General features: G+C 45.5%; 2 protein-coding genes across 2 annotated transcripts in view; one reads left to right on the top strand and one right to left on the bottom strand.

Moving 5' to 3' along the window:
* Kcnu1 (potassium calcium-activated channel subfamily U member 1) overlaps positions 1–1,673 on the top strand; it is a 76,811-nt gene extending 75,138 nt beyond the window's left edge. The window contains 1 exon segment of the mRNA XM_021219816.1: positions 1,373–1,673. Within this exon segment, the coding sequence (XP_021075475.1) occupies positions 1,373–1,673 (301 nt within the window).
* Positions 1,674–7,726: 6,053 nt separating this feature from the next.
* The window catches only part of Hgsnat (heparan-alpha-glucosaminide N-acetyltransferase), a 31,929-nt gene continuing 29,465 nt past the window's right edge, over positions 7,727–10,190 (bottom strand). Inside the window, exons 16-18 of the mRNA XM_021219181.1 lie at positions 9,815–9,885; positions 9,605–9,717; positions 7,727–8,596 (exon numbers count right to left, since the gene is read on the bottom strand). Coding sequence (XP_021074840.1) covers positions 8,415–8,596; positions 9,605–9,717; positions 9,815–9,885 — 366 coding nt within the window. The 3' untranslated portion in view covers positions 7,727–8,414. The remainder of the gene's footprint in view (positions 8,597–9,604; positions 9,718–9,814; positions 9,886–10,190) is intronic.

Below are 10,190 nucleotides of genomic sequence, written 5' to 3' on the forward strand. Positions count from 1 at the left end.
AGTGCAGAGAGAGGTGGAGGAGGCATACTGTGCAGAGAGATGGAGGAGGGACACAGTGCAGAGAGAGATGGAGGAGGGACAGAGTGCAGAGAGAGATGGAGGAGAGACACAGTGCAGAGAGAGATGGAGGAGGGACAGAGTGCAGGGAGAGATGGAGGAGGGACGCAGTGCAGAGAGAGATGGAGGAGGGATACAGTGCAGAGAGAGATGGAGGAGGGACAGAGTGCAGGGAGAGATGGAGGAGGGACACAGTGCAGAGAGAGATGGAGGAGAGATGCAGTGCAGAGAGATGGAGGAGGCATACAGTGCAGAGAGAGATGGAGGAGGCATACAGTGCAGAGAGAGATGGAGGAGGGACGCAGTGCAGAGAGAGATGGAGGAGGCATACAGTGCAGAGAGATGGAGGAGACATACAGTGCAGAGAGAGATGGAGGAGGGAGGGGTATAGTTGTGCTAAATGTTAATTAGAAGTGATCAGGCCCACAGAGGATGGGTGGGAGATCATTTGGTAGACTACCAGCTGGACAGCCGTGATGAACAGCAGGTATGCAAGGCCAGACTGCCTATGTTTTGGTCCTGAGTCCTGCCTATTACTTCACGCCGGTTGAGGCTGGCTCCAAACTTGATACCTTGTTGAGCTGTCTTGCTTCCTACAGCCTTCTGAGGGAGGCCCAGGCAGTAGGTTTTCTTGCAGATTAATTTTGCTTAAAAATTTAGGTGTTTTAGTACTTAGTACTTAGTACTAAGACTTAGTACTTAGTCTTTGGCCGGGCTTGCATTCTGTGTGAAATTCTGTAACATACACATCAGGCTAAGACAGATATATATCTATATAAAAAATATCTGGAACACTAGCACATTGTAGGGAACAAACTGTACCCTTCAGTTCCTCTGGTCAAAGGAGCTTTCCCACCATCAAGTACTAAGCCTGCTTTTGCCTGTCTGTTTGCAATTCTATGGTTGGGCCTTGTGCCTGTGGGGCAGGTGTCTGCCATTGGACAAGGTCTTCCCTACCTCGTACCACACTTTGCCTCAGTGCTCAGAATGGTGCTAGTTGAAAGTTTAGTATATATACTGAAAGCAGATAAACCGGGGGTCAGAAAAACCCACAGAGGTGAATTACCCCAGATACAGTCTCATTCCTCTCTCATGAAAATGACAGCGCCCCCAGAGAGCTCCAATGCTATGCCAAGGTGGGCGTGTTGTAGAGAGATGAAAGTCAATCCCCTGGCCTCTCCAGTATGTCTCCTGTTGTCGTGTGCCAGTGCCGAAAGGAAAACCCAGAATGAAACACCCTCTTTATGTGGGGTGTTGCTGTAGCTACGCTTTCTAAACTGCAGTTTCAGAATTCATCCTTGGCTTCGCCTCACAGGTTCGTGATCACCAGACCATCCAATGAGTGCCACCTGCTGCCCTCAGATCTCGTGTTTTGTGCCATCCCTTTCAGTACCACCTGTGGCAAATCAGACAGCACCGCTTCAATTCAGGTTCAAGACACTACAAACGTGACGCCATTGGCCCAGGGGTCGAATTTCTACGATTTCCACCATGCCGACGAGTCCCATGATCCTTACCCAGTCGACGACACGGGAGAGAAGTGGTCTCAGCACTCCAACTCCCGAGTCTATCCTTTGGACACGTTAGATGCCAGTAATATTGTTCAAGAAAAATAAAAACAGAAGCATGCTATTTTTTGTGCTAGTGGCTTAGTGGTTGACACGTCGGCAAGCCCACAGTGCTGTGGAAGGGACCATCTTATCCCAGTGAATCTGGTGTGATGAATAAAGATGCCCATGATAAATGGTACTAAAGTTCATTGCTCTCTTTCCTTGAGCACAGATGGTTTCATTTGAGCTGAATTAACAAGTCCTCCTCTTGGATAGATACCAGTTGGAACTGGAACTCATTTGTCTCTGAGTAAGACCTCTGAGTAAGTACATGCCTAAGACAGGACACGTGTTTAGTAAAGTATTAGGAAATGTTGGGATCTTGTTGAAGCAGGGGAAAGAGCAGAATTTGGGCTGACCTGGGTCATAGGGATGGGTTCTTTTGAGAAGGAACACTCCTTGATCCTGGGGTATTGCAACAGCCCACTTTTGAATGGAAGTGTGAAAACCAAAGCCGGCAAAAACAGTGCCTTATTTTGTCTTTGTGCTTTATGTTTTGTTTAGAAACAGGGACTCACAGAGTCCAGTCTGGTCTCCAACTTAGAACTGAGGCCGGTCTGTTTGTAACCTTGCTTCTGCCCCATGGATGTTATGACTACAGGTATGTACTATGAGTGCCTGCCCTCGACAGTGTTTTGACATGCACAACTAAAAGTGGAATTTATGAAATGTGAGGCATTTCATGACATAACATGACCATCTAGCATCACATTAGCCTTGAGTGTAGGGAGGCTGACGGCTTGATGGATACTATTTTGGCATCAATGTCAAAAGGGCCCTAACTAGCAAAAGTACAACTACATTATACAAATATGTAACGAAAGACCAACACTAGCAATGTGCTTTCCCACTGTTATGGTTTGTATATGCTCAGCCTAGGGAGTGGCAGTATTAGAAGGTGTGGCCTTGTTTGACTAGGTGTGTCACTGTGAGCATGACCTTTAAGACCCTCATCCTAGCTGCCCGGACGTCAGTATTCTGCTAGCAGCCTTCCTGATCAAGATGTAGAACTCTCAGCTCCTCCTGCACCATACCTGCATAGACAATGATTTGCTTCCCACCTTAATCATAATGGACCGAACCTCTGAACCTGTAAGCCAGCCCCAATTAAATGGTGTCCTTATAAGAGTTGCCTTGGTCATGGTGTCTGTCACAGCACTAAAACCCTAAGGCAGAAGTTGGTACCAGAGTCTAGGGTATTGCTGAGATAGGCCTGACCATGCTTTTGTCTGGAAGAATGTAGATTTGGGGACTTGTTTGGAAAGCAGTGGAATGCTTTAAGTTGGGCTTAATGGGCCATCCTAGTGGGAAAATGGAAGGCTTTGTTGCTGAGTATGATTTGAACTGTGCGGACCTGGCCCAAGAGGTTTCAGTGGAGAACTTCAGAATGTGGCCTAGAGACTGTTTTTGTGGTATTCTGGTGAAGAATGTGGCTGCTTCTGACCCTTGTCTGAAGAGTCTGCCTCAGTCTAAGGTAAAGAGACTTATATTAATTACATTGAACAAAAGAAGTCTCAAAAAAAGCCCAGCAGAGACTTTGTTCTCTGGTCAAGTCTCATGAAGAGTGTTGTAAACAAGGTTATAAGGAAAAAAAAATCATAAAACATATGGTCCAAGTATTAAAGGGGCACCAGGAAGTGAAATGGAACTGAATGCTATGTTCTAGTAGATAACAGAGTAAGGGACTTTGGGGCAAGATCCTACCCATCTACATTTAGATCCAGGCATGGTAACATATACCTTTAATCCCAGGAGACAAAGCCAAACAGGACTCTGGGTTCAAGGCCAGCCTGGGACAAAGCAGGTTCTAGGTGAAAAAACAAACAAACAAACTTAAATCCAGGCATGGTGGTCCATGCCTTTAATCCCAGCATTACAGGAGACAGAGCCATGGAGATCTCTCAGTTCAAGGTCCAATCTACGGAGCAAGTTCCAGGAAAGCCAAGCTTAGGCAAAGAGGGGGTCAGAAAACAGAAATCTGGTAATAGAATAAGGAGGGAGGGGTCATGTTCCAGCCCCAGAAACCAGCAGAACACAGCAGCTGCAGCCACATGGCCCTGGCTTTAGAGTGAAAAATAGAACGGACTACTGGGGCAATTGATGCTGGTTAGCTGGAGCTAAGAAAATAGTGGTGATTAGTAGACCAGCATTACCGAGGTAACATCTTCTGGGAAGTGTTTACTGGAGCAAAAAGAAGGTGTGTTCCAGAGATAGCCAAGGTTGTACCTCATGCTGCAGCTGAACTTGGTAATGGGTAAGAGTCACCCAGGTGGCACTGGTTCTGAAGGTATGAAGGGGTCATGGAGAGCAGCTGAGGCTTGGCACTGTGAGAGGCCATGAAAAGCCATGGTGAAGGTCCAGCATCAGTTGCAGTTGAGGCTTGGCACCAGGAAGAGAGCCTATGAGAAGTTAGTTATTGGTGAAGCCTAGTTGCACCAGAAGACCCCAGCATATTGGAGATGCCAGTACCATGGGGTGATTACCAAGAACAGCAGCAGCAGTGGAGTGGATCAACCAGAGCCTAGAGTGCTAGAGTGGGCAGAGCTGGAGAAGTGACACCAGCCCTTTGGAGGAGCCCAGAAGATCATGTGTGGATCCCAGACATTGAAACAAGAAGCTGTAACATTGAAGCTGCCTTGGAGACCCCAAGATGTTTGAGATGCCAGAGCCCTGGGCTATCTGCTGAGGAAAGCTGTTAACAGGGAGTAGAACCAGCCCAGGAGAAAGAAGTTTGTTGAAGTCAACAAAGATGAAAAAGGAGTTGGAGATCTGAAGACTGCTTTGACATCAGACATGGAGATGCAGAATTTGCAGTTTGCCCAGCTGGTTTCCTGTCTTGCTTCGGGGATTACAGTTAAGTAATGGGATGGATCTCAGAAGAGATCTTGAACTTTGGACTTTTAACATTGTTTATACTGCTATAGACTATGGGGACTTCAGAAGTTGGACTACATGTACTTTTTTATTAAGCTATGTCTATATATGGCCCCCACAGACTCGTGTGTTTGAATAAGCCTATGGGGACCAGGGAGTGGAATGTTATGGTTTATATATGCTTGGCCCAGGGAGTGGCACTGTTTGGAGGTGTGACCCTGTTGGAGTAGGTGTGTCATTGTGCGTATGGGCTTTAAGACACTCATCCTAGCTGCCTGGAAGTCACTATTCTGCTATCAGCCTTCAGATGAAGAAGTAGAACTCTCAGCATCTACTGCACCATGCCTGCCTGGATGCTGCCACGTTCCCATCTTGATGATAAAGTACCTGTAAGCTAGCCCCAACGAAATGTTGTCCTTATACGAGTTGCCTTGGTCATGGTGTCTGTTCACAGCAGTAAAACCCTAATTAAGACAGGCCCTAACTAGCAAAAGGAAAGGTGGCTCACCACACTCGAGTGAAAGCTACATTGCACAAATATGAAACGAAAGAGCAACACTAGCAATGTGCTTTCCCACCTTAAACATGTTAAAGATCTCAAAGCTGGGATAGGACACTTGGTTATTAACAAGTTATGGTTAGGAATATACTATTTAGCATCTGGAGGGATCTGTCCCTACTTTAAAAAACTGATACAAAGACCTCTTCCTGGAAGTCTATTGGTCTTCTCTTTTATTTAAAAAAAAAAATTACATTTCAGGTGGGACAATCCCAGTATTTCAGTTGAATTTCACTCAAGCCAATACCTTACCCATGGGTTATTTACTTATCCACGGCATCCTTTATATTAGTAAACATAAAATGGTACAACTTTCAAAAACTACAGTTTACCCAATTGTAAACAGGAACTAGAAATGCAAATAATTTTAAAGTGGTTTAAATGACAAACGTTGCTCCTGGAAAGGTCTAATGTCATCTGTAACTGCTGTAGCCGCCAACAGTCATGCTATCCACACCCACTTCCTGGTTCTGTTAGTCACTGGGGTGACACGCCTTGTCTTTCTTCTCTCAGGAGGTACCCATATACTCACTCAGGCAGTCACCCTCTTGGGAATAACCTGGACTGGATTAATCCAAGTTCTCATCATTTCTGATTTTGAAGACATTTCTAGCCAATGATCCTCAAGGACCAGGGTTTTGGGGTTTTATTTTGTTTTGTTGGCTAATAAACGCTAAGATACACAGAGACTCTGCCTCTATACAGTACTGTGCATCACAGCTGGGATCCCAGGGCCCATGTCTGCTGGCTGCAATGGTAGTAGCATGCCTGCCTCCCTAGGAACTGCCTAGCAGGGTGTTTCCTGAGAGTTCTGCTCTATCAGGACTCAGTGCTTCTTAAGGCTCAGGGCATCCTAACCTTGACACAGCACCCAGTTCTGAGTTACTCTATAACTCTGAAGTCACCCTTTCATGAAGGCTCCGATTACAGATGGGGAGACAGCACAGCCATGGCTATCCTTATCGGTGCATTGAAGGACTGGGTAGTACCAGGAGGCCCTAAAGAGGCCTGTTCCCATTAACAACTCCATCAGCATTCTCAAGGGACTCTCAGTGGGGAATGCCAAACTTACTTCGAAGTCATACTATTCAAAATTGAAGATGGGTTGGAGAGATGGCTCAGATTAGAGACTGGAATTTGGTTCCCAGCACCCACTTTGGATGTCACACAACTGCCCATAACCCTAGATTCAGGGGAAGCCAAAGCTGCTTCTCACCCCTTCAGGCACCACATTCCTATGCATGATCCCCCCCATAGACATATCATTAAAAACCAAAGTCTTTTTTAAAAAAATCACATCGTTTTGCTTTAATAAGTGTTTATTTAGCACTTGCTAAGTACAAGGCAGTGCATTTGGTACCACAAAAAAAATACAGAATATGTAATTCTTGCCATTAACATCACGATAACAGAGAAAATAACCATCTCATGAGGCAGAAGCGATTAATGCTAGGAGATGGCTATCAGTGAGAACCCGGAAGAGATCAGCTCTGGCTGAGAATGAGATTAGAGGTGATGCTCCACAGTGGGCCCTGTGAACAACAGATCAAATACAGGTGAGGAGAGATGAAGAGGAGGGAGGTGTCCAGCTGGGCTACAGCCAGCCAGCAAGGCTGGCAGAGACAGGAAGACAGCAGAAGGTGCTGGGATCAGATAGAGGGCTGTGTCAGGCAGAGATGCCCTAAGCACAACCGAATTGGACAAGATGGTTTGATCAAACACCTGCTTTATAAAGTTGGATCTGGTGGCAGTGGACCAATGACTTCACAGAAAGAGGCAAGCATACATATATATGTGTATATATATGTATATATATATATATATATACATATATATACACACACACACATATATATGTATATATAGTGTATATATGTGTGTATGTATATATGTATATTATATAAAAATATTTTTAATGGGAAGTACAAGTAAGTGGTGAAAAGACAGGCAGTTAGTTCAGTGCCCTGAGACAGAATGAACCATTCAGAGCTAGGAAAACATGAAGGAGTTTCCATTTGTAGAGAAGTGAGGAGCTGAGCCGGAGATGTTTCTGCCATAGGAGAGAAGACAACCGGAATCCCAGCCAAGAGTCCAGGGCAGAGCAGGGAACTGACTCAAAAGCCATTCGCACATGCTTCTAATGTCCCCAGGTCACCACAGAAGAGTGGCCTGAAGTACATCCCCATCCTGCTTCTCCTTTAAAATGCAATTCTCCTGGGACATCCCCAAGAGCGCGTTTGTATGCACAGCCATCGCTTCCATCCCTAAGAAACCGTGGACAGCCATTGGTAGGGTTCACTCCCCCGGATTTTCTGTGAGATCGCACAGAAGCTGTTCATGGGTCCCACCTTATCACATCTAAACCCTGGGGGAGAGGAGGGAGCATCCATGTTCCTTTCCTTCCACAGATGAGGGAACCAAAGCTCTGACAGGCCAGGGGATTGCCCCACACCATACCCAGGAGACTGCTCCGGAGGACCCATCAAAGAACATACGTTCTCCTTCCCTGGGCTACATCTCTGGGTACCTAGAGATGCCTAGGTATCATCCAGAGACATGCCAGCACAGACAGACAGACAGACAGACAGATAATAAGGTTGATGGACAAATAGAGCTGTAACGAGAGTGGTTTGCAATAACAAATCTATATTTCAGCTTTTTTCCAAGTGAGGAAGGAAGCAAGCAGCTCTAGATGATGCATCTTGTGGGTCCATCAGAGCCCTGAAAGTGGACAAGGAAAATCACTTAGGCTTTCTAGAGACAATAAAGTTCATGCTATAAAAAAATAAATAAATAAAATAAAATCAGACAACCTGACACAGTCCATTCAAAAAGCTTTATAGTCTGTCACCATGAAACCACGGCGACACGGTCGGCATGCGTATACACATGGAAAGGCAGTTTTCAGGAAATATGACTTGGTTCTTTTTGTTGTTTGCTTGTTTGTAATGTCAGGGACCAAACCCCAGGCGCTGTCCAAGCTTGGAATGGGTTCCACCTCTGAGTCAAGCACAGTCTACCAACCTCGGCCTCTTTCACAGAGGCAAAATGTCCAGAGTAAATCTCCTCTGAGAAGTTAAACAAGATTTCCACACATGTTCCAAATACAGCAATTTCATACAAAATGGAGAAGGCGGAGAGCATGGCATTTCCGATGCGTAAATATGTGGGTCAGAAAGACACAGGCAACTTTCTGATGTCTAAGCAAATCGGCTTGGACGCAGCATACGGAAGCAATCCCCTCTGTGAGGGAGGCCGCCGCTCTTCTCCCAGGCCCTCTGGACGCCTCTAGCCATGTATTTCAGCGGGTGCTGTCAGATTTTCCAAAACACCTTCTTTTTATAGAGAACGTAGGCGATGAGCACCCAGAGAGCAGTGGCGACTATGTTCTGAATGAGATGCTCTTTGTGTGACTGCTCATCCGCCAGCTTCCACTGGAAGGGGAAGTAGTTCTCAAACACCTCATGGCCAACATACACCAGGATGGAGTTCATCCCTTAGAGAGAGCAGAATGAGGTTTTTCCAGATCATTCCTAGAATTCTTGACATGAATTCAATAAATAGCATAAGGCATGCATTTGCATTATTCCCCACTGCTCCAAATATATGATGTGTAGCTTGGCTGTTTAACTGTGAAGTACATTTCTAAATTCTTAGGAAGAAGGAGCGTCAGCTAGCTCAGCAGGTAAAGGCATTTGCCACCAGGCCTGATGACCCCAATTCTACCCCAAGGACCCTCTTGATGGAGAGAACTGACTTCTGTAAGTTGTACTCCAGCATGTGCACACATGTGCACATATCATACATAACATACCATGCACACACATTCATACACACACATTCACACATATACATACATACTCACATATATACATGCACATACATTCACACACACTCACACACACATATACATACATGCACACACATTCATACACACACATATACATACATGCACACATTCATACACACATGCACACATACTCATGCATATGCACATACATGCACACACATTCATACATACACATATGCACACACTCATGCATATGCACACACATGCATACACACTCATACACATGCACATTCATATATACATTCACAAACATGCACACAAACACACACATGGATATGCACACATACCACACATACACATATACACATGCAAGCACACACACACACACACACACACACACACACACACACGAGGCACAATCATATTTCTTATTAAAATCAATCTGTTGTCCTGGGTCACATCTAGCACCATTTTATACTGCCCGAATATAAGCAGAGTGTATTTACCGACTCTAGGGACTAAACGTGTGACAATGGGGTAAAGGGCTTTGGGACAGGCCGTGACCTCCTCTGAGCTGGGCAACCCAGCCCCTGCTGATTTCTTCCTCAGCTTGCTTCCTGTAAATGTGTCTCTAGACAGAGCTTTAGCTCTGAGGAAGCCCAGTCCTCTGAAGTCAGTCCACCCGAGACCACCTACTGCCGACAGCTAACTCACCTGGATAGAAGAATGGGGTTCCTGTCCACAGGCCCTTCACATCCACCACCGGGTAGAGGATGAGGAGGATGAAGAAGGCGAAGCAGCTCAGCGTGGTGACATACGAGATGGACCTACAGGAAGAAGAGCGAGGGAGAGCTGTCACACTCCCGGGAACACCCAGTTTCAACATGAGGGGAACAGGAACATGGAACCCCCTGCCATACTTACCAGAGATTCTTGTTTATTGGAATAAAACCTTCATTTGCAGACACTTTTGTCAATGTAATAGAAATAAGCCCCTATGAAGAAAAGAAGGATGTTAAAGATTTATATTACAATCTCAGTGTGCTTAAGACAAAAAAAATTTACTTAATTGCTTAGGGAGGATTGAAAAAAAAAATCACCTTTTATTTTGTTCTTATAACTGGAAACCTGTTGCAAGATGTGTAACTAATACATTATCCAAAAACATTTCCCAGTGTTCCCTGAGTTAGAGACGGTAAGCGATGAGTTACAGTGACTCAATCCTATGGGCGATTCTGAAAGGCTGGGGAGAGTGGGCAGATGGACAGGCAGGCAGACGGACAGGCAGGCAGGCAGGCAG

This window comes from Mus pahari, chromosome 19 (assembly GCF_900095145.1).
Source record: "Mus pahari chromosome 19, PAHARI_EIJ_v1.1, whole genome shotgun sequence".
Classification (NCBI taxonomy): domain Eukaryota; kingdom Metazoa; phylum Chordata; class Mammalia; order Rodentia; family Muridae; genus Mus; species Mus pahari.